This window comes from Necator americanus, chromosome I, assembly GCF_031761385.1.
Source record: "Necator americanus strain Aroian chromosome I, whole genome shotgun sequence".
Taxonomy (NCBI): domain Eukaryota; kingdom Metazoa; phylum Nematoda; class Chromadorea; order Rhabditida; family Ancylostomatidae; genus Necator; species Necator americanus.
In genome coordinates this window covers 29,097,723-29,122,874 of record NC_087371.1, presented here as the reverse complement: position 1 = coordinate 29,122,874, position 25,152 = coordinate 29,097,723, and the positions used below count along the sequence as shown (strand labels likewise).

General features: G+C 38.4%; 3 protein-coding genes across 3 annotated transcripts; 1 reads left to right on the top strand and 2 right to left on the bottom strand.

The window, feature by feature from the left end:
• Positions 1–117: 117 nt before the first annotated feature.
• RB195_007187 (uncharacterized protein) lies at positions 118–528 on the bottom strand (the record flags this gene model as incomplete). Its single annotated transcript, XM_064180686.1, has 1 exon — positions 118–528. The coding sequence occupies one exon, from the start codon at positions 526–528 to the stop codon at positions 118–120; it is 411 nt and encodes a 136-aa protein (XP_064037538.1).
• Positions 529–2,696: 2,168 nt separating this feature from the next.
• Positions 2,697–2,915, bottom strand: RB195_007186 (uncharacterized protein; the record flags this gene model as incomplete). Its single annotated transcript, XM_064180685.1, has 1 exon — positions 2,697–2,915. The coding sequence occupies one exon, from the start codon at positions 2,913–2,915 to the stop codon at positions 2,697–2,699; it is 219 nt and encodes a 72-aa protein (XP_064037537.1).
• A 6,619-nt stretch (positions 2,916–9,534) lies between these two features.
• RB195_007185 (uncharacterized protein) lies at positions 9,535–22,372 on the top strand (the record flags this gene model as incomplete). Its single annotated transcript, XM_013445392.2, has 12 exons — positions 9,535–9,567; positions 9,640–9,815; positions 12,305–12,450; positions 12,644–12,795; positions 14,297–14,359; positions 18,707–18,822; positions 19,299–19,366; positions 21,554–21,644; positions 21,699–21,792; positions 21,854–21,955; positions 22,021–22,101; positions 22,160–22,372. 12 exons carry the CDS (start codon positions 9,535–9,537, stop codon positions 22,370–22,372), a joined length of 1,335 nt encoding a protein of 444 aa, XP_013300846.1.
• Positions 22,373–25,152: the final 2,780 nt, after the last annotated feature.

The following is a 25,152-nucleotide window of genomic DNA, read 5'->3' as shown; positions in this document are numbered from 1 at the left end:
TAAAGAAAGGATTCGAAGATCAATCCTGCGTCAACGATAGAAGATCAGAGACGTAGTTGCATTTGTCAAGAAAAGAAAATTCAGATGGCCCGGATACGTGATGCGTTCCGAGGACATTCACAGGACCAGAGCTGCAAGCGGCTGGATACCACGCGACGTCAAACGCACCGCAGAAATACGGCCGACCCGTTGATCAGACCTTTTCAATAAGTCCTCCAAAAAGTGGTAGTGATGTTCCTCGGGTCCCTCGCGAGAAACCACTAGGCAACCCTTGCGTGCGATCGGGACAAATTGAGGTATAGCACGTTCTCTAACAGTTTGGCACGGATTGGCTGCCTTTGATGCTTTTATTGCTTCATCGTCCATTACCATTTCGAGTCGTCCATGGCCTTCTTCTTCAAAGCTGATATCTCTCGCTGGATTTCTTGTACCGATTACGAATGTTTCTTTCTTTGGCAGTGTTTTCACAAAGTGCAGAATTGATATTACGGGCAGCAGCAGCAGCGCTGTGCCCGCTTTTCCATTCATATTGAAAAACGACGTGAAAATCACGTTGATTCATACTAAAAAAGTTTAAGAGAGGACAAGTTAGATATGCATAGATTAAAAAAAACTATAATGGATTAAAGAGCATACTTTAGACTCTATTATTAATCAAAAACGACAATTTCGACCATTTTAATATTTTATTAATACTAAAAAACAAGCAAAAACCGGCAATTACATATGCAACAACCTAATATTACTGATGTTCGCTCAAGGAATTCGAAGGAAACAAGGGCGGGGGGGGCACAGGTGATGCAGATGATTGAATTGTTCTTCTTCTATAAAGAAAAGTTACTGAAAAGATGTGTGCGAGTTTCTTACCTTAGTCGACAGTACATTAGTGAAGTGCATTTCTTTCCCTAGAAGAGGTGAGATGTAAGCCAGCTCACAAGAGTTATATTTCCTTCTCTCAAGTGTTGGGAAGTTCCAAGAAATGCAGTCTTTCGCAGCGTTTCTTTGAAATTTCTTTGTTAACGCTATTGCGGTCGAATAACAACAGTGGTCCTCCTTCGCCATAATCCGAGATTCCTTGAACTGTTCGAACCGTTACGGGAGCTGCGGAGTAGCAAAACATAGTTGAATTTCTGTTATTAGTGGCATTGCTTTAGCTACCATGTCCACTTAAAGGTGCTCTTTTCAATTGAATTTTGAAGGGCGGGCCGATGATTCTGCAGGAAGGTCACGATTTTTCATTTCTTCTACATTTCTTCTCATGTCCCGAGTTTCCTATGAAATGTCGCTTCCAAAAGGTGGAGTCTTGTGGTCTTGAAAATCTTGTAATTGTCGTTCAATCTTTGAGGTGGGTGCTTCTATAACCCCTATCCCTTCCTGCAGTCTCTCTCTGAAGACTGCTTCGAATGAAGGTTGGTGAAATTTCTCCCTCCAAGGGTCAGCCCGAAAGGTTTATGGATTCTAACCCGTCTTCCTTGAAGCGTGTTAAAAATGTGTCAAGTTTACTAGAGTAGTAGGTAAGTAGTCGCTTAAGAGTCGCTAATTTGTACGACATGATGCCCAAGGCCTGTAGATACCAGGTAACGTAACGCAAATCCTCTAAGATACTTGTCCCAAAGGAGATGAACGAAAGAGAAAGGGAACGCAAATGGATGGGGCGAATTTGATGAACATTTTTTTAAATGACCGACCTGAGTTCTGTATTGTACCGATCCACCATGTAGAATTCAGTTAAACTTGTCTAATGCCACGCGGGACTTAATACTAGTAAATCAACTTGTCCAGGAGTACAGAACAGAGCACTTGTATCTTGTACAACTTTATCCTTATTGCACACCAAGGCCTCTAACGAGGAAATCGACTGCTTATACACAATGCACAATCCAAGATCTATATACAGATAAAGTGCGAATACAAACATTACATAAAGGAATGAACAACAACTGCTATTCTAACATTTTACAGACTATACAATATGTTTCTTCATCGACCTCATTTGTCGACGAATGTCGCTTCCAAAAGGTGGAGCATTCACAGCGTAATTTGGTGCATTTTACTATGCCAACCACACATCAAGTCTATTTTGCAGTCTATCTCGTACTCATCACTTCGTTTCTTGAAAAAATAACCAACTTTTAGTAGACAATTCTAAGTGGCTGGAATACAATAGAATTATAGGTTTTATGCGAGCGTTGTCAAGCAGTGTTGTCTCCTTCTTCAAGAATATGTTTTCGGAATGTGTATCTGTTACATCAAAATAAATCCTTGTCCTGCTGCACCTAACAATAATCTCTGTACATGACAGGAAATATCGAGACATTCTGAAACTAACTGCCTTTTTGTTACTGCGTCAATCTTGCGCAAAAGCCGCGATAGATCGGTCCTCGACATCCTGTCGATTTATAGCCATCGATTTCTAGTTGAATCAGCCAGTGTATTTTTCCAGCGAGCGGGGACGAATGTTTAATGTTTGCACCGTTTTAACGTGTAAAATGCCTTATTCGGGAACAGAAGTATTTTGTGGTTATCGGTGCACAATGTGCAGAAGACTTCACAGTCCTCTGTGTGGTTCGGTTGAATAGATCGTACTTTTGTAGAAATGTTGGTTCGACGCCTGTACGGCACGCGAGAAAGGATCCGGATATCCGCTAGGAAGGATACGGATATCCGGACACCGCACTGTCGGGTGGTTGTCCTTGTTATTTTTGAACGAGCAAAGAGACATGCCTGGATTCTGGTATTGTCTTCTCGATCAGCAGATCCACTTTCTTGTACATGACATTAGGGTGACGATTGAGCATCTCGACTACCGCATCCATCTTTGCTTCGAAGGTGGTGGCAAAACGATCCAGCTGCTCTTTCAGTTCTTTTCTAGCTAGTTGAAAGGGGTTCATTGTGGATGACAACGTCGACGTCATCCGTTGTAAGCGAAGGCCGTGACCCGAAAAGATTGAAGTACAGTGATGTGCTAAAGGCGAAACTTCTAATAGAGATAGATACCTTAATAGAATATTTTGTGCAGCGACATGTAGAGATCAATTTTTAGATATGGCTATGAGTGTAAAGAAATCAACAAATCTGCTACCTAAGCTTACAGATAGAAAACAAGAGCTTAGACACTCCTTCTATGAAGATGTGCAAAAGTTGCGAAGCGAATGAAGAGAATAACTGTTGTAAGTCTCATTAAGTAAGTGACCATAGTTATGACAGCGGTTGTGCCAAGTACTGCAACCGGTATTCTCCAGTGGTTTTCAGTAGCTATTAGAACTGCTTTGAACTCGGGTAGATCCAGTTTTGGAACCAACCCAGCGACGATTGCCAGGCTTTCTGATGTGGATCTAAAATCTGGTCTTCCTGAACATGTGGCAGGTGGGCAGTGTGCCCCAAGAAGGTATTTTTCCTCAGGTTGCATGACAATGCTGATTCACAACTGCTTGTTGGAAGTCTATTGTAATCAACGAATGCTTTGTTTTCGGATTACACTCCACTAAGACTATATGGTTGTCGCACTGAATTAAGGCCCAGGTGTGGAGCTCTGTTTTACAAAAAACGATACGGTAACCCCTTTTGTCATTTATAACAACCCGTCAAATTTGTCAACGAGATGTTGCAGTCACTACAAATTATTCCATATTGCTGAGCTCGATAACACTCCTATCGATTAGATAATATAACTTCAAACTCAAGAAAACATAACAGTGTAACAACATCATCTGTAGGATAAAGGATAAAGGGTAAAGTGTCTGGCGTTAATCAATCCACTTGGGATGCGCCCCCCCCAAGTTCACTTCAATTCAGAATCGGTTGAGGTTTACGAACATGTAACTGGCCTATACAATGACTCGCGGTGGCTGGCCGATGTGTCCAGTCAGTGTTTTTATCCTCCCAGACAAGTCTGGCACCAATTTATCGACTCCAGATGGATGAAAGGCTTGGTGAGCACTAGGGCGGATTCGAACCTCCGATCGATCGTGCAGAAAGGGGAACCTCTGACCGCTACACTACACCTGCCCTTAACATCATCTGTAACATCAAAGAAATCCTAGGCAGTTCTCTTTTCTCTCCACATAAATTCCATCATTTTATCAGCGAAAGAACAGGTTCTATTCATAATTCGTTCAAAGATTCACTTCCATCCGTTTCCTAAAATAATTTCGAGGAAGTCATCGCATAGATCAACCAAGAATGACAAGTTGAGAGCGCTTGGAGCATTGAGCACAAGTGCTATGTCCATTCGTCATATCACCATCGTCGAATGCCAGCGAGTTTCACTTGCGAGACCAACTTCTGCTTGGTCGTTTCTCAGATAAACTCGGTAGTAGGCCTATAATTAGCGACAAAGCGACAAAGCGACAAAAACGAAATATGACTAAGATTTGGGAATTGCTATTAGAACTCACTCTCTCTCTCATCCCAAAAACGTAAATAACGAGGATGAGACACTCCTCTAATTTAGAGCTACGCAAGTAGACAGAGAAATATTCGTTTGAAAAACAATTGACTGTTCCTTCAAACTTAGAAATGAAGATATAAATAAAAAGTGAACAAACAATAAACGTCAATAAGATCGACTAAGGAAATATACTTATTATTGATATTTATGATTATGGTAGTCATCGCATAGATCAACCAAGAATGACAAGTTGAGAGCGCTTGGAGTTTGTTATCATTATCGATTTGTATTTTGTCAACTCTCCTTTTGCAGTATTTACCCCTTTTAATTATTTTTATTTATACCGTGTAGCCGCAAGGTGCAAGTGTAGAAGACCTGTCCACAATTAATGATATTAAAAAAGATGAGTAATTATTAAATTAGCACTGAAAAAAGCAATAAATAATAATAAGAAGCTAAAATTAACAAAAGGTTGTATACCATTTCATGGAGAATTGGTAACCTACAAGGAGATATTATCCCGACTTCCTTCACTTATTTTAATTCCAATTTTTTTTTGATAATTAAAATAGAATCTTTAGTAGACGAAACGGACCATCTTGGATTTAATCGAGATAAGAAGGCTACTAATCCTTGAATTGGAGTTGTTTTTGGAGAAGGACCAGTGCGCAAAAATACCTCCAAATGTTTGTCTTCGCGCCTCGAAAATGAGGATTTGAAACTCAAAATAAGATAATACAACAGTTAACCAATTTTTATCGGTTAAAAAAATCTATTTTTCCAATTTTTGGAAATAAAAGTCTTACAAGATGCCTAACCTAGCAACCTTAAACTGTTCCTTTTTAGTTACTGCTTTAACACCTTAGCTAAATGAAAAAGCAAAGTGTGTCGGAAATGTTCCCTTTGGCTACCTGAGGTGTTATTTTAATAATCTTAAAAACGAAGAATAAAAAAAATTTAAATTTAGGATTTCAAAATTCAGAAAAAAAATTTTAGAGCAAATTTCGAAAAAAAAGAGATTACGATATACCACTCAACCCAACACACCATCTTCTGCTCCACTGGCCATGCAATAAAAAAAAAGAAAATAAAGTCTTACTATTGGATTCTTCCAGAGCAGTAGTTAAAGATTGAAAAAAAAACAAAAAATCACGATATATTCGTCATGTAGATCTTTTGCAGAAACCAAGAATAGGTCGAGACCTACCTGGAAAAGATGTTCCTGGTGTAATCTCCGTTAGCTGAAAAATTCCCAACTCCGTTAAGCAAACGAAACCAAAAGAACAATGATAAGCGCACTTCGCAGTGTTAAATCACTAAAAACTGAAATATCCACCGAAATTATCAGAAAATATGTGAAATAAGTGTGAAATAATAATAAAGATGTAAAATATAGAATGAAACTGGTATTAATGTAAAATAGCGTAGAGGGTATTAATGTAAAATAGCGGTTGAAAATCTTTAGCAGGTACATAACTTGTCAGGAACTCTTTCCATTTGTCCATTTCCATGGCGGTATCACATTATAAAAGGATGAAGTCACTGGCGTATCAATCCACTTGGGATGCGCCAATGCGTTTTACTGAAATTCGTAATCGTTAAGGTTTTGGAACGCATATTGGCCTATACAACGACTTGCGGGGGCCAGCCGATGATCAAGTCAGTGTTTTTATTTTTCCAGAGAAGTGCGAGGCGAAAATGTAGTTGAGGGGGAGATTCAACCGTGCTCTTATTTTCGGAAGCTCTATCTTCCTTTTTCTTCTGGTAATTTTAGCTTACATCTCACAGATTCTCTAAAGGTAATGCTTAGGTCTTAGAACCCCGACTGACTTAGTTATTTACTTCTAGAAATAAGAGCGCAACCATCGACTATGCAGTAACAAGCGCACCTTTTACCGACTGCGCTATTAACATTCATTTCTAATAGAAAGCTGAATATTTCCATCTTCCATGGACTGTCAGAATGATCGTTGCTGATCGAAATTGCTGTACATAATTGTTAGCGACCGCAAGTGGATTAATCATAGTGGATACGAAGCAGAACTGAGACCTGGGGCTCCTACGTACATAGTTCGGTCCCCAATATGTGCGGCCATAAACCTGCTCACTTTCGACGGATATTTAAGCGTTATGAGAGTCTCTGCATAAGTTCCGATCTATGCTGGCGGTGATGCTTGCAGAGTGAGGCCCAGAGGGAGAGGATGAGGGAAGTGAGCATGGCACAAACGTGATTGGTTCACTTGTTCCATTCGTTGGACAGCAGTTTCGATGTTGTGCGCGTACATAAACGAAAAGTAGGATACGTAGCTTCTTCCGTTTTCTTACTGCCTTAATTATTCGCGTCATAAAATGTTCATTTCGGAATTGTCATAGATTCTCAGGAGTTCTATGGTTACGTTGGCTATTCCATTATACGCTAAAAATCTTCAGCATCCACCTTTTTGTTCACGTTTTTGCTTCAGCAATTAGATTCATTTCGGATGATTCCTGGAAAGCAATATCCATTTTTAATCGAACTAAGACGGGATATTTTCACATGAAGTTCCGCTCCTAGTAAATTACACGACGCATCTAGTAGGTGATTTTTTAACTCTAACCTGTAATTGAAGACGAGTCTTGATTGAAAAATTTGTAGACTTCACATGCGAAAAAATGAAATTTTTCCCCCCGTATCCCTAACCAGTAAGCGTTCACGTTATCCGTCCAATTTTCATTTCTGTAGTTATTCGGAAATCTTCTGATTTCTTTTCACAGATCCCCTGTAAACAATTTCATGTGTAACGTTCTCTGCGTATTGAAATATGTGCTGAAACAAAAGGTAACGAGATGCCCGGGGTGTTCGATTTCGCTCACCATTTCAGCGGCAGTCGTCCTTATTTTATAGGGGGGGAGCTCTCTTTTATCTCCTCATTGTTTGGAGGGGTGGAGCACATCGTATACGCGAGAACTCAGTACATATGTAGCTTAGCGGGCCTTCTTGGTGCAACATCATTTTCGCAACTTTTCTCATTTCATCCATTTTTTCTTTGAAATTAATGCATATCTACATATCATTCTACATACCACTCGTCTTTTAGAGCAGTAGAAAAAGAAAAAGATACCGAATCGCGAATAGAAGGAGTTCTTTTTTTTAGTTCTTACGCTTAGAAGCAAATTACAGCCTCGGTTCTGCAATTTCAGACGCATGATATAGTTGCGTTCAATTTCCGGAAACTTTTTCTATTGTTCCTCATCGCATTCGGCTATCAAGCGCATCGCTTTACTGAGTTCGCCGGGCTTGTTCTTGGTCCAGAAAAAAAGTTGCAAACGTCTGGCTTGATTGATCGTTGACATTTGCAGCAACGCTTCTTCGTAGCCTAGAGCATTTTCCCCTATTTTCTTCTTATTTGAATAAATTTTTAACTTCATAAGAGTCTTCATAAGAAACCAGCGCTAGTTTCGAAAACCACCGTAGTTCACAGTAAAATATGTCAGTAATGGCTAGGATCCATTTATTTTATTTTTATTATTTTTATTATATTATATTTTATTAGGGAATTTTCGAGAAGGAAACGTGAGAATATGTTCGCAACAGTGATTAACTCATTTCTCCACAAATCCGAGAGTGATTGTGTGATGTAGCTCCTCCCTTGCTCCAGTCCATTCTTCTTCGGGAACTTTTAAGCTTTCTATGGTGCTTATGACGTCCTCCTCCATATGGAGAATATAGGATTTCCCACTATTTAGATGTTAGAATCCAGAAAAATCTAGATTCTAACATCTAAATAGTCGTTTCAATGCAAAATACTACTTACTTACTACTTTTTACTAATTACTAACTACTTTTCTAATATTCAGCTCTATACTAATCTATTTTTCTGCTATTTTACTGTGTTAAACTACTATTGTTTACATCTCATCCATGGCCCATATTGAACGCGCGTAAGCGGAGCTATGTATAAGATTATAAGTAGGCTCATAGCCTCGTTGCCATAAAAGACTCGTCTATCTCAATGACCCTTTGCTGACGGATTTTCTGGATGGGCAGTGGAAGATATATCTTGTCATCCCATCTCATCAATAAAGTAAATAATGTAAATGTATTGTAAATGTAATGAGTAAATCATGTGTTGCAGAATTTGCAAAAAAAAAAATCAGAAAAATATAAAGAAAAATCCATCAAAGAAGTTCACATCTCCTTACCACAGGTATCTAGCAATGGGAGGATAGTCATTTGATCCTAAAGCTCTGAAGAAGGTGATATTGCTGAAACGTTAGCCACGAATAAAGAGTAATAAAAATCTCGTGTCCGGCCCAGTTAAAGAAAGCAAATATAAAAATATAAATATACATCAAAGGAGTTTCAAAAATATTTCTCGGCCGGATAGCTCCCTTCTTCCTCTGAGTTCCTCCGACTCCGAGTTCCTCGTTCACAGTTACAATTCTTCCTCCTTTTCCTGTTTTTGTAGATTGATTGCATATAGAGTAAATCCAATAAGACACTACACTTTCATTTCTTTTTTCCTTGTAAACGTGGACATAACTAAGTCGTCCACTCAATTTAAAAATAAAAGTGTTGCTGATTTGAGTGGTTCCTCCGAAGAGAATCTCAATGTTTCCTTCTCCTCACTGATCTTTCTTTCCCTTCTTCTGGTTTTTGTGTTTTTTTTTGTTGCCTTTCTCCTAGATTCTTGTCATTGTTTATCGCAGTTTCGTTGACTTTTAAAACATGAAATAAGAGCTGAGGGATTTTCGGGATTTTCAAGGGTAATTAGCACACTGCGAGGTCATTTAAACGTCATTTAAAGAGTTTAAACGTTTGCTTGTAGAAGGCTCTTAGTTGGAAGTAACAAAAGAGTTTTCCTTTTTATTTGAGAGTTTGATCTAATTTTTTTTGAGAAAAATGAATGTTGGAAATGAACGCTGAAAGTTGGGCCATATTCGAAATTTTATTAAGTTCTGAAGAAACGGTGTGAAGTCTGATTGCTTAGTTCTTAGTTCGTTTGAGCTTCAAATTTATTCATTACTATTTTTTTCCAGACATTTTATTGAAACCTTATGAAATGAATATTCTATGAGCTCTTGGATACGTCGTTCTGTCGCCAAATCAAGATTTTGGCTCTCGTGAACGCCATTCTCTGCTCGCTCTCTCTCGTTAAGATTCTATGGCTCTACTACTCTATTTAATGTTCGGATCGGTAGGGTTTTAAGGATCAGTTGGTGAAATAGTAACACCAGGACACAACACGCTACTAAGAGAATTATTTCAGTGCCTTCGTCGACATCAGAAAGCATTTCTGGTGAATGCAGTTGTGATAGCGTTTCTAATCGTCTACACTTTAGTTGGCGGCTATATTTTTCTGCATTTTGAGCATGACTATGCTCAATTTGTCAAACTAAACGACACAATGACGAAAAAAACCTGTATTGAGAAGCTCTTGTCAGGGTAAGTCGAGGGATATATATATGTGTGTTTATGTGAGTTGATGGTGCCTATATTTAATCCTATAAACTAGAATTTATGAACAAACGAACAAACGAACGAACGAACGACGTTAGCCTTGAGATTTGTGAGCTCATTTTTCATATGTTGTCAATATTTCTTTGCTTCGCTCCCCTAACAACAACAACAACACCATTTTCGAATAGATGCGCTTTTGGAATTTTGAAATTTGAAATTTCAAATCTGACGATTTTTGAATAACTGTTAACTATAAATAACTAAAGATATAAATAAATAAAAAAATAAAGTGATATATTTGTACAGTTCACGTCATTTGTTTAACTTCAACTACATATTCCTCGAATTTGTTATACTTCGACTACTCATCAAAATCTCAATCAATAAGCAAATATTTGACGAATTGATAGAAATCGCTCTCTGTTCCACCATTTATTCCAGAGATTTTAATTAATCGTTCCATGTGCTGCACAACATTGAACAACAAACACCAACATTTTTTCGGTTTTTGCTGGTCACATTTAAAGTCGGAAAAGAAAAATGGATATATATTCGTGTCTAATCCTTTCTTTTGAGGATTTTAAGTACATTACCTCAGTTTCGATGGTAAGCAGTGAGCTACAGTATATTTGCTTAGAAAGGCGCATATATCCGTGAAATTGGCTGATGCGTTTATGTTTTTTTTTTGCATTTTTTTGAAAGAGAAATCTAATAATGTGATGGATTTTGCGAAGTAAAATATCGTTATTTTCGTCCACTCCCCCCTTTATTAAAGATTTCCTAAAAGGAAATTTTGCAAAATATTCTATTGTTATCACAAAGATGTAGACCATACCGAAAAACATCACATTTTCCAGCAAATTTGCAGCTCACAGTTGCACAACCGATTATTCAAAGCACAATTGTACTTTTGTTTGGGTGCATGCACGTGGCCAAAGCAAGTCGAAGGAAAATTCTTCGAAAAGCTTCAGAAAGTAAAATGCTTAAAAATGTCGTGAAGTCAATAATTAGGACAAGCGCATGGACGTCTAAGGAAACGAAGAGGAAGACTTCTTCGGATAAAAACAGGAAAATCTATTACGCGAATTCTAGATCTTCTTCTTCGTTTTCCTTCCCGAGAATTCATGTTGTGACTCGAAGAAACTGCTATTTAATGGATTTTTCTGGATATACTTGAAAAAGTGAAGCATAAAGAAGTATTCAGGATAATTTATGTTAAAGGACTAACTTTTCCAATATTTGGTTAATCAGACCTTCTTATGGGTGCTACTAAGTATGGTTACATTTAATAACTACCGAAAAAATAAAATAACGCTAATATGAACCTTATTGTATTAAACTTAGCCGAAGTTCTGTTTGATGTTTGGTGTCTTCAAATAAATAAATAAATAAAAATAAAAAAATCTCTAATGAGAAAATAAAAATGAATAAAAATTAATAAATTTAGTGGTATTTCAGATTCCATAATCATCAAATGGAAATTCTTTAAGTGTCTTCGAAAAAGAATGAGAATTACGCAAAAATCGATGTTTTCTACTTACTCACATCTTTACATATCTGTTTTTTAATGTTAGAAAAATCAATTTAAAAAATAAATATAAATAAAATATAAATAATGACAACAGTAAGTAAATTAGAGGAAGTAATTATAATTATATATTATAACTGTGACGCTAATTAGACAGTATTGTGAGTATTCACTCTCCAGTGAACATAGCTATGTCCATATGTGGTCCTTGTGCCTAGGTCAATTGAAAGAAGACTGGCTATCCATGTTGTTAGCATGAATAATTCCCGAGCAGCTTTATCCTCCATTCTGGAATTACACCACCATCAAAATAGCTAGGACCGAGCCGGAGGGAAATTAGGGAGTTCTCCAGAAATGAAAAAATGCTACTGCTTATCCTTGTAATCATAAAAAATTAGCCAGCAGGCAAGCAATTTGGAGCTCTTTTAGAGGTATTTTCAAATTATACAGTAATAGCTCAGATTCTGTAATTATTAAATGGAAATTTTTGAGCGTCTTTGAAAAAGAAGAATGGAAATTTTTGAGCGTCTTTGAAAAGGAACCAGAATTACGGGAATATTTATGCTTTTTACTCACTTCCGTCTTTATTCATCTGTTTTAAAGTCAGAAAAATCAAATAGAAATGATTTTTTTAGCCTATTTTTTATGGACTAAATTGTCAATGTGTCTTGGAAGATACATAACAACATTAAATTGTTAATATTCGACAACGAAAATACTTTTTTTACGTACAAAAACTTCTTACTTCTTAATATTTATTTTTGTAGGTTTTCGCTTTTTTGTTTTTACTTTTATTTTTTATTTCTTATTCATCTATTCTCCTGGATTTTCTGTGGCACTGAATATATGGCATATATTTCTTGACGCTTTAATTTTTTGAGGGTTTTATGAGTGGGACCTAAAAACTTGATACGTTCTAGCTTAGTTCAAATTGTTTTTTTTTCAGAGACGGTCAACTGCGTGTTTCACGAAATGCGGACTTTGCACGAATAATTGCCGAACAGTGCCTAACCGAAGCACAATCCGATCCACGACTAGAATGGTCATTCAAAAGTGCATCTCTCTATGGATTCGGAATCCTTACAACACTGGGTAGGCGATGAAATATCGGAACAACGGGGCGCATTGGCTGATTTATCAAGGTCACCAGATTTTTCAGCATCTGGCGGGAGGGGAAGAGATCCCATGGGATTTCACCCCATCGACGGGAAATATGGCGAAATGTGACAGCGCAGCGTTAACAGCAGCGAATGTTTCTCCAACATTCTAATCGTTACGTCTTCAGGATATGGAAAGGTCGAACCACGAACACCAAATGGACGAATATTCACAGTCATATACGGGTTCATTGGGATTCCTGTTACTGTCATTCTTCTGACAAATCTTGGACGTTATCTGGAGCAATTAACACAGAAAGTGAAAAGAATTTGCACAAAGGTACTCGTAATTTTACACATATGTAGCTAGGGAAAAAAAACTAATTGGAAAGAAATGGGAATTTATCCTGATTTTCAAGAAGGGAGATCAGGTTCTTATTTCAAACTGATGCCATGTTATCCCAAAAAAAAATGCAGAAGATATTCCCACGATGTCGTTTCCAAACTTACTGCATTGCCGCATACTACCATTGTAGTTACAGAACTTCTAGTTATTAAAATATTATACTATTATAATAGTGTTTCTATTTATTTTTTTAGTGGTGTTGTAGCGGTTTACTGTATTTTTCCTGAAACAAGACAGAAAACAAAAAGAAAAACTTGTATGACTGTCTCTTTGGAATCACTCATAACTAACAACTCACACATAACTCATTTTCCCATAAGATACTACGTTCATTACAAACGAACAAACTCTTCGGAACATCCCAACACATTGGGAGAAATTTGAGCGATCAAAAACTACACCTGCTGGCAATGAGGCCCTAGAAGATTTCGCCGACGATTGCAGAAGAAATATCCATCCATTTTCCGTGAGATTTGAAGTGCCATCGACACTTATGAAGTGTTCGCCGGCACGGCTATTCACAATTTTGCACCAGCAACTATGCTGGTCCGGGAAAAGAAATGTGCGGAAGAGATTTATCCAGTCATTCGCGATGTTTTTCTTCTGTAATTCGCCACATTACGACATCACCACGTGTGGATGCTATGCAGTCGTTCCAGGATTTAGTCAGTTAGAAGCGATCGATCGTGTAACACACGAAATAAAAAAATAATAAAATCTTTAAAAAAATAACAACAACTAATGAGCAACGTAACGCAAAATCCTGTAAATAATTTAACAATAGTTGTAGATAGTAGATGGACTGTACATTACTGTGCTGGATCGCTATTTATGAAGTGATTGTGTAGTAAGAAAAAATCCCATAAAATTCCATCGTGTTCCATAAAATTTTATAACCATGTTTTGTTTAATAATTTATTATTAATTTATTCATTTGTTACGATCGATTGCGTGCCGACAAAAAATGATGCAGGAAATTAAACAAAGTACAAAACGAATTCGGCGAATACAAAGTGAAAAACAAAAAAGGAACAAAAAAAAAAGAGAATGCAACGTCCACGTGACCGATTATCGTGCTAGAAAAGTCCAACAGAAAAAAACTTTGGAGAAAAAACCAAGCCTAAACTAACTAAATAATCGCCAATGTTGAAAAAAAAAACAAGCAAACAAATAAGCAATGAAAATTTCCCCCATCCCCAAAGAAAAAGAAGGTAAAGTTATAATTGTTCCAAATCAAACATAATTTACCAAATATGAACCTAATCAGACTTATCAGTGCACTCACGTTAGCATGGATAGCTAGAAAAAATTAAAATCAAGATAGTCAACCTTACTGAAAGACCTCAGTTAAAATTAAGATAGTCAACCTTATTGAAAGGCCTGTCTTTCAAGTTTGCTATCACCTCATATCACCTCATATATGTGCTTTATTCAGGGCGATCCAGATGATGACACTATCAGCGGCACCACTCTCTTCTTTATCATGATTGCTTACCTGGTTAGTGGGATTTGAATTATTTTTCAAATTATTTTGAACCCAAAAATGATATAATTATTTAATTTAATTTTTATTTTTTTTAGTAATTTTAATTGTTATTATTATTGATATTGATATTATTATTCATTGAATTATAATTGAATTTATTTGAATTTAAAATAAACTAGATATCATTTCGAGTCAGTGTTTTTAGAATATTATCTAAGCTGTTAATTACTTCACATAGTCCCACAGACAAACATACATAGTCCATGTTGAGATTTAAAAGCGTCTAGATTCACATTCGAATGGAACCTTTGCAAACCGTTGACGGTACGGTATATGAGAACTGTAGAAATAGAGAGCATTATTTTCTTTATCACAAGTTCGTTTAAGCTAGAATCTCTGGTTCTCTGTTGTTATTTTTCGATAGTATACTACTTGTTTACTATGTTTATAGTTGGGTGTATTTGTGGCTTTTTCGGAAAAATTTCGGAAAAGTTACACAAAAGGAAATTTTTTCCTATATCAATAGTGAATTATCAGAGTACGAAACAAACTAACTGAATCAATCGATACCTACTAAGTATGCAATTGGATGGTTGTCATATCTGTCAAGGATCAAATTTTGAGATGGCTGGTATATTTTCGAACCGTGCACAAAAATTCACCGCTACATAGTTCAAAGAAGCCGACAGAGTTTTTTTTTCTATATTGCTTCTTTATATTATATTTATATTACAAATGATACAACATCCTCTACTTCCTTTATACTTCAGAATTGTGACAAAAAGGAAATATTTTAGCCCAAAAAGCAGTTTTTTTCCTTATTTCCCATAATCTCCTTTACACTACACGTCTGGAAGACTTTCCATATCCCTCCCTCTTTGACATTCACTCGCTCGCGATGAAAAAACCCCATAGGTGGAGCTAAAAAACTCTTATTTAGAATCACTCAGGATAAGAATTGATTTTTGTGAAAGTACTCAAGAAATAAAGCATACACTACTCCGTTGTTGACTTTTGTCATAATTTCATAGGATGTAGGATATAAATCCATGAGCACGAACATGAAGGAGCTGAAGTTTTAATAATTTCATCTTCGAGTATATCACAACTACAATAACTTCCTAGAGCTTTCCTTAAGAAAAAAAAGTTTGAGAAAAAACTTTTTAAGAGCTTTCCTTAAGAAAAAAGAAGAAAAAAAAGCCGCTAAGGAAAAAGTAATGAAAAAAGATTTTTTATTACATTTTTCCTAGCTGTTTATCATCTCATTCTATGAACATCACCACATGAGTGAAGTTAATGGAAACTTCATCTTTCTAATGATGTCATGTACTGAGAGAAAATCGCCTTTATCAAGGATCAAGGAAAAAAAATCATTCCGACGCTGTTTTAAAGACAGAACGATGGCGATCAATAATTATTTGCGCTAATTTTAATAACTATTTTCTTTGCAACTATATGAATCTTTCTATTCTTAGCAACTATGTAAATTTGTTCAGGGCGATCCAAAATCTATACATATATATATTTAAATTGAATATTTAAATCGTACTTAAATATTTAAATTTATTATGGGTGTATCTAAATCGCCTACAGCAAAAACCTAACAATTATGTGGACTCAACGACGTTACAATATTTATCGGTCCACTGTGAATAAAAACAGCATCGAGCTTTGAAAACGTCTCTCTTGGTATCCATTAAAATCTTGAGATGCTTCGTAAAAAAGACATTTTCTTCTTTTTTTGGAGTTCTAGAGAATGTGGCACGCAAGCGTGACGCATGAAGCTTGCTGGTCCCCCTCGGTGAATCCACAAGACGATGAGGATTTGAGCGAGTTCTTGCTTCAGAAATTAACTAAACTCCGTGGTCCATCGGATTTAAGTCCTTGAAGAATTGAGGTTACGGCTGTACGTCTAGGACCAACAAAGTTGGGACGACTCACCATGGGGCTTTAAACGCCCCAATTCTGCACCATTCTTATTTGCACGCTTTCAGCTGTAAATCACTCCTCAAATACGAAGAAGGTTAAGGGTTGTACCAAATCTTCTGCGCGGCTGGTTTGGTCACTCCTTAATGTTAATTTTTAGCATTAATTTTCTTTGGCGCATAATATTCCTGTGCGCCTTCGACCACAGCTTATGAAATATTCTTCTTGAACGAGGTCTGTTCGAAATCCCAGAAAAAGATCCAGAAAACTATTTCTCGTGGCATTAAGAAATATTCTTTTGAACGAGGTCTGTTCGAAATCCCAGAAAAAGATCCAGAAAACTACTTCTTGTGACATTAAAGGGACCAGGTCAGACACCAATGTCCCGCGCAAATTTGTTCGCACACCTTTCCGAGATGGCTAGAGATTACCAGTAGTGTTCACAGAATTTCTACAAATATCTTCCTCATCCACAATTCCTCAATCCTTATAGCGTTTAGTGGATGTGTGAATGAAGCTTTTATGTACTCAAAACGCCGATGAATCTTGCGTGCCGACACTCCTCGATGATGAAGCTGAATAATTAGACGGTTTAGGGGCCTTACCATATAAATAATTATATGTTTTTATCGGCAAATGGGGTAAACATCAAGAAATTCACCCAATTTAAACAATAAAGACAGAAAGCAAAACAGCAACAGATGTTTCGCACTCGTGCTTTCGCTATAACTTTAGTTTGCGCCGTACATTCTCTCTCTCTCACTAAAACCTAAAATAGTCATAGCAACGTTTTTCGGTGGCAGTTCATCCAGGAAACTTGTCCGCTCGATGTTCCATGACTCAATTCTTGTCTTGGTGACCCACAGCAGTCAGAGCGACTCAAAACAACGAACTATGCGTAGTTGTTCACTTTTTGCCGTTTGCGACATCCTAGCTTCATTTCACGGACTTCCGCGACAAAGCTACTCACAATTCATTGTTGGATGGTGGATGGATCGCATCGAGTTAGCAACTATAACGTCGTGGCAAAGGAAAAAAACCTAAAAAAGAGAAACAGGAAAGCGTTCTCTGGAGGAAGGTTTGGCGTTAAATAGCATTCCCAGAGACACTTTGATTTCTTTGAGAGTTCTATTAAAAAAAGGTAGGGGATTTAAGTGAATTTCCCAACTTTTTCTCAATTACCTTTTGAGAGAACGAAAAGAAATGTAAAAAATGTGATACAAGGTTTTAGTAAGAAAAACGTATCCTATCAAATAATAACAATTGAGTATCTTTTTACAAGGCGTGAGCTGAGTTATTAGACGTTAGACCAAGTTGCCCACATTTTGACGCCAAAATCCCGAATTTACCCCGTTGCGCGATTCAGGTGCGATTGAAAATTTCGCTACCGTCTTTTGTTAGATCAACGAAGGGAAACCTTTCACTGCAAGATTTTATTTCTTTAGACTTCCTGGTTCTCTTTAAAGCCTGTTTGAACAAATCCAAGAATAAGAGAAAAAGTGTACTTTTTTCTCACCTAGTTTTCAAAGAAAATTATGAAAAGGAGAAACCCCAAATTTAGCTCCAAACAAATATTTTTAAAAAAAGTGAGAGTGGATGTAGCACAGTTAGTAAAAAGCTCCGCGCTGTGATCACACGATTGATCGGTAGTTCGAAACCGCCCTAGTGCCATCTAAGCCTTTCATCCCGCCGACGTCAATATACCGCTGCCATATTTGTCTGCGAGTAAAAACCACTTTTATAATCAACAGGAAGTCAACTCTTTCATTTATCCCAAATAAAATTATTAGACAGAAAATGTTTAGCGCTCAGACTTGATGCTTGTGACAGTAAGTTAATTTTTTGAAAGGATTGAAATTTTTAGGGGGTTGAGTGCACTTTAAAGGATTTTATTTCCATTTCATTACCTTCATAATTTTTATTAAGTCATTTATAATGCATCACATTCATAGAAGGATTCGGTGGTTTTTTTCTCATATCGACAACTGAGTGTAAGTGCTGAATTCGACTTCGGATGGGTTTAACCAGCGGAACGACCTCGAGATCATTAAACATAGTTTGGAGTAGTAAGAAAATGTTAAGTCGTCCATTTTCAAGGAGTGTACTAGGTTCCATTATAAGACCTACAAAGAATAAAATATTCTTATTCTATCTATTTTATTTTATTTTATTTTGCCGATTAGGGGTTTTTGCATACTGCAGGAGATTACCAATTTTAGAGCCGCAAACATAAATTCATCCTAGACTTGATTGGATTTAAAATATGTACCAATAATAACTAGCTGAGTACCTCTGTACCCGTACAAATAAATTCTGATCTTTCCATCAGTACAATTTGTGACTCGGACATTAATCGCAACGTGAAGTGTTGCCTAGGGGATTTTTTTTAGATTTTTCATTGTGTTAAGCAGATCTCCCAACTCTCTATTCCAGGTGCTGGGAGCACTTTTCATACCGATGTTACATGGACAAATCGACTTTTTCAACGGTATCTATTTTGCGTTCATTTGCCTCACTGCAATCGAGTACGGTGACCTTGTTCCGGACAAGTAAGCACATTTACTCGTTTCATTTTCTTTCATTTTCCACTCAATTTCAATTTTGTTTTAACTTAGCTTAGTGAATAATTTGTGAAACCATTCCTCAGACAAATTTTCAATCTACTTCAGCAACTATTCAGGTGCTTTTTTCTTGCCTTCCATCAATTTGGAATGAGTGTGATGGTTTCTTTCGTCAATAAACTCGTTTGAGTGCAAAAGTTCTTAGATTTATTTGCTTGGATTAGAATCTTTATCGAAAAGTGCGGGGACCTTTTTTTATTCTCGTAGTTCTTCAACGTTTTTTCTCCAACATTTCGTATTTGACGATGCGGATCGTTAAGGCTACCGTACGCGTTGAAAATGGAACACTAACTGTGTGCCTGCAGACAGCGCCTTTTTGTTGGCTTTCAACTGACTTCTATTAAAAATATACGCGTAAGATTTTACTGGGAACATATTGGATCTGACAAACATCTACATTACAGTAATTGGTACATTCCGATCGTCATCGCTTACGTCTGCATTGGATTGGCGATCTCAACTATTGCCTTGGGTGGGTTTGCATTCATATGGGCCTTTATTGTACTGTGTTGATTTTTTTTTCAAGTAATCGCTAAACATAGTAATACGAAAAACTCTCCTGACTCCAAAATAGTGCTTGATATGGCACCGTCGGGATGTACATATACGGTTGCAGGAAACATCTGGGATGCCGATTAAAAAAAAGTCGGAGTGACGATCTCTACTTGAAATACGTGTTGTGTGTGTTTGACTGTATTTGAATCAGAAACAGCCATTGAAAATCTCATTAAGCGAGCTAAGAAGATCAGATACAACTTCAAGAAAAAATGAGACCATTCACTGAATGCCGCCTACGAAGCTGGGAAAGAACTTGCCCTAAAAACTTGTGACAGTAGAGGAGTTGGTGGGATTGGCATCCTAGTCAACACGACTTTGGCTATGAACATTGATTCTTTCGAAAAATTGACGACTCCGTCGGATGGAAATGGTTCGCTTATGTCCCATCAACAAGCTGTAAATAAGAGGGAACCAAAACATTCAGTATGGATCTAGAGGAATTCTAGACAAAAAAATCCCTTCGGTCACTGCTGGCCATTTCAATGCTAAACTTTCACAACGGAACTCACGGTTTACAATATAGCGAGCAAATAAAAAGACCTCAACTTGTCAATGACGACTAAGACTATCCATAGAAATTCGCCATTTCAGAACCCTCTTTTCTACTTTCAGTCACCCTGTCGCGTTCCCGGGATGTCGCTAGGTTCCTAGGTCTCGTCCCAGAGGCTCATTGATGTGTGGTTCCCGTGAGGACTGACACTAGGACCCTAACGCCCCAGGAAAATGCCATGTATGCGGATTGTCGGGGCTAGAGTTGATCCGCACGAGCGGATGGTAGCCAGCCAGGCTTGGTCGGCATCGATGGTTCACGGAACATTTGCCTGGAGGCTCTAAGGCTACCGCCATGCCTCACTGTACTTTCCCCTTACACCGGCTTCATGCCAGCACGTGCATTGTGTTCCATTACTTGTGTGGTACCAGTGGCCGCCACCCTTCTGGCGTCCGCGCTTGCTGAGTCCCGTGGTAAAACACATACATACGCTTTAGACATACATACGGTTTGCCCAGTCACTCCTCTGTGGCTCCTGTGCAATCGACTGTATACAATGCACACTGAGTACTTACTCAGCCTTCATACCAAACTACAAAAATACATAACAATATAATGTGAAGAGGGCGCGGCCTAACTAGCCACTCGCCACGGGCCCGGCAAGTACAAATCCCCGGACGTGTGAGCGAAGTCCTGGTCGCGGGAGCTTGTGCTCCACTCCGCCGGACAGACCCATGTACGAAGGTTACCTCTTTCTTGCTGCAGCTCCTCCTCTTCTTTTTGGCTGATGGTATTGCTCGAAAGGTGCGCTGTTATTCGTATCGATCGCATCCGCTCCTTGAGTCCGTTCCAGTTACCGGTTGCCAGATGATATCATGAAATGAAGAGCTTTGAAACACGGCACGGCTTCTTTTATAGCAGCAAAAGTGGGCGAAGCGAAAAGCGCGCGGAACTAAGGAGAGCTGTGGGACCTTGTCGCGTTCGCTGCACGCGTCCTTTAGGTGTTGCGAAACGGAGTCGCCGAATCGGAGTCGTCGAATCCGCGACACTCCCGTTGGAGCGCACCGTAGTGAACTAGAACGCATTACTAACAGGGATTCCCTGAAAGGAATCGCTGCTATATCAGAGTTGTATAATAATAATATAATATAGTAATACAATAATATAATATGTATAATAACACAACATATGTAATAATATAATATAGAACCCGTATTTTCTTTATGGCCATAGCCTCCTTCAAAGGCGATTTCTTTCTCAAAAAAAAAACAAGCGCTGCAGAGTTCATGATGAGAAGTTGAGAAGTCTCGACGCCATCACTGACTAAGTCTTTTTCGCTTCGTTATCCTGCTCCGGAGAGAATACAGGAATGGACAACATCGACGACGAATATGATTGGCTCGTCTCAGAACATCTTCATACCCTACGAAGTTTTCATCAGCTAGAATACTATGTAGTCACTAAGTGATTCCCTTTGTCTGATGAGATCCTAGAACAACATAACAAGCCACATTCCTTGGCTTAAATGTTTGCCTTATGACCTACTGCGCTCATTTTCTCTGGCACATACTCAAAACAGTCACAAACCGTTGTTGACAGTAGCACTTACAGACATTGGATCCTACTACGTTCGCAAATTGCACTACATTGGCCGAAAACTCAGAAATATAGCAAATATTCGCATATGGTTCGGCGCGAAAAAGTGAGTTCATCCACCATCCACATCCATAATCAATGTAGCATTATATATTTTTAGTTTACAAGTGAGAGAACTGATCACGGCCGTCGGGCAAAACATCGGAATCAGCGAGAATGTTATGGCCGATATCGATTTGGAGCATCTGATCCATGTCCGTATTTCTTTTTCACATCTTCTACAGTTGTATTCTAATAGTGTTGTTTTTGCTTTAGACTGCAATTCAAGTGAAGATGGGCAGATTGCCACGAGTTCCACAAACTCATATGATCGTCGAAGGAATATGGCCTCCAGAACTTGTTCCTCTTTTTATGAAGGTTAGTTTCACTGTCTTCTAGTATTACTTACATATGTAAATCCAGATAAACATCAAACGGTTAAGGATGGTCAATTCCCTCTTTATGTCGATTCAGAAGACGACCTTTTAGATATGGTACCTAAAAAAACTGTAGTCCGATTCCAGGTAAGTCGTTAGTAAATATTTGACAGACTTTCTCATTATAGTGACTTCTCTAATTAAGGACGACCTGATCTCAGAAAACCGTGATACTACCAGTGCGGATACATCAGTTATGCACTCGTCGCGGTTGTCTCCTGTAATTAACCACGAAAAAAATAGACCAAAGACGTTTTCTCCGTCCTTAGCTGAGAGAGTGCCATCTCGATCCGGGTCCGATGTTTCGCCAAGTCTTCAGGATACCACCATTGACACTATTATCATGTCATCCGAATGAGGTGAAAATGTAATGAAGTAGCAAGAATAAATACACTCAGTTTTTTTCTTCTGATCACTTTCAGGAATCATTTCACAGGATTTCAAATAAATTTTGATCCATTCTCGTACCATCATTACTGCTTTTTGTCAAGATTTTTTGTAAGTGGAATTCAACTGAATAGCATTAAAAAGGAGTTCATGCCTACGTTTCCTAAATCGTTCCTAGATTTCCTTTTAACCTGAATTTAATTCGAATTCCTCAGACAAAAGAAAATAGGAAAAACCTTTCCAGTTTTCGCTCGTTAGAGGAAAGTCTGGGATTTGTCTGCCGCGTAAGTCCATTTGTCTAGACACACCAAAATCACTGGAATCGAATACTAAGGGCACAGTTTTTTAATCGTACAATAGTCTAATAATTCATGAATTCTTTTTCATATTTGACATAATTGAACAACTTGGATGTTTAAATGCTTCCAAAGCAAAATTTTCCGATTAATTTCTTGAAGAAATATTACACTGCGGCAGCGAGGTTGCTCCCAAACATTAATCATTTCTAGGTTCACTTCTATGGGTAACGAGATAGAAATTGATCCCAAACATTAGCAGCGTACAAAGCATTCACTTATGTCACCTGAGCTCATTTTGTTCTTCGCTCTTTTTACTCGGAGAGGAACTAGTTGTACGTTCATTTGTCCCATCACTTGTAATGAAATGTGCAGTGGTTCCTCGTTTTGATGAGTGGGACACATAAAGTTCCTTTTTCTTTCTTTGGAAGGACTTCATGAAGTCTGACTATCAATTAGGCAAGGGTTCCAGTACGCTTCACCGCACGGCGTCGAGGGAAGCCGCGTACGCAATTGCATACATGCTTCATGTCGTTTTGACCTTACTGTACGTAAGCAGCTGCGCTCGAAGCGGTGCTGTGGATGAGATCGTGGTGGGGCCATCGCGAACTTCAATGATGAGTGGTGCTAAAAAAAACGTCTGCTGTTAATCGCATCTGAGTGATCATGTGATCTGAGTGACAAATTAGTATCTTTCCTGTCTTTCTGATCTGTCAAAATTCACTTACTAGGCTAACAATGCTTACTTAAAGGCATCATTTCACGAATCCGAGGTGGTACGGATTTCAAGTAGAGTACTCGTATACGGGATAGTAGATTATGGAAAGGGGGTGATTCCGTCCATTTCTTCCTAATTGCCGTAAAAAACGGCTCGGAAGATACGGCTTCGGGCGTTCTGGCGCACCATTTTCTACATGGAGTTCGACTGGAGCGCTCCAGCCTTGAGTGACGCCGCATTTTCCGAGCCTTTTTTTACAATTAGGAAGGAAGACAGAAGAAGAATTAGGCAATTAGGAAGAAATGGACGGAATCACCCCCTCTCCATAGTCTCCCATGTCGTATACGAATACTCCACCTGAAATCTGCACCACCTCAGACTCGTGGGGTGATGCCTTTAATTGTGATCGGTGAAAGAAAGGAGATGTAGATTCCTACCGCTAAACAAATACCAATGTTACGGTCTCGTGATTTTTTTTTCTAAGATAGCTGGTTCATTTTCTTTTTGACAAAAACTTTAGGATTTCTAACGAAACGCCCGCAAACCAAGATCCCCGTTTTTGGTCTCATTCCGCCGTAAGTTCTCGTCAACCTCGTCGCGCCGCTAGCTTGTACTGGTCGACGCGTAAAGTCGAATCTAATCCGATCGAATACGTATGGCGATAGCAGAAAATTTGTCCAGGATGCCTCAATTGACGAAGTATTGTTGCCGGTTTTTGCGGACGTTTTTATAAGGAACGGCTCATCAGATGGCGTTGGTCTTGAAATCCTTTTAAGGATAAGAAGTTGTCGAATCTCCGAGAACGGGGACGCGGTTTTAATTTTTGAAGGTGGTGTACTGCAGGGATGTTCGTCATCTGAAACCTGCTTTATCTTAGTTTCTTGCTGCATCCATGTTAAAATTGATTAGAATGAACGGGATCCTTTCATATTAATACCATAAAGTCTGTAAGATCGTATTTGTTAGTTCAAACCGCAAAATTTCCGTGAGATTACCGCACCAACAGATCATTCTGTTCTGATCCTTGATTGAAGAGTCTTTTAGGAGTTTTGAAGTCAAGATTATTCTCTCCGCCTGATCGCAGGGTGGCAAACGTCGCAGTTTTCGGTGAGAACTAGAATGGCAGAGGAGAATGTAGTTCCCCGTCCCCATCAAACAACCAGACAAAATCAAACAACAATAAACAATAAAACATTAAGAAAGATAGTGACGCTAAATGGGAAGTACGGAACATTTAAAGGCTGCATATCAAAGAACTAAGAGTTCTAGGGTCTCTGTGTTTAAAGGCATCACTCCACGAATCTGAGGTCGTGCGGATTTCAGGTGGAGTATTCGTATACGGGATGGGAGGCTATGGAGAAGGGGTGATTCCGTCCATTTCTTCGTACGGTTTCAGGCGTTTTGACGCACTATTTTCCACAAGGAGTTCGACTGGAGCGCGCCAGCCTTGTGCGGCGCTGCATCTTCCAGACCGTTTTTTACGGCAATTAGGAAGAAATGGACGGAATCACCCCCCTCTCCATAGTCTCCCATCCCGTATACGAATACTCTACCTGAAATCTGCACCACCTCAGATTCGTGGGGTGATGCTTCTAAAAGTATAGAGTTCGGGATGGAGATTCCGAATACGAGTGTGGTCCCGCTCCCTCAATTCTCTCCATTGGTTATAGGTGCGGAATGAAACCGCTATAGACGGCAAATACTACCAGTTATACTGCCGATCTTGGAAGTTCTCTC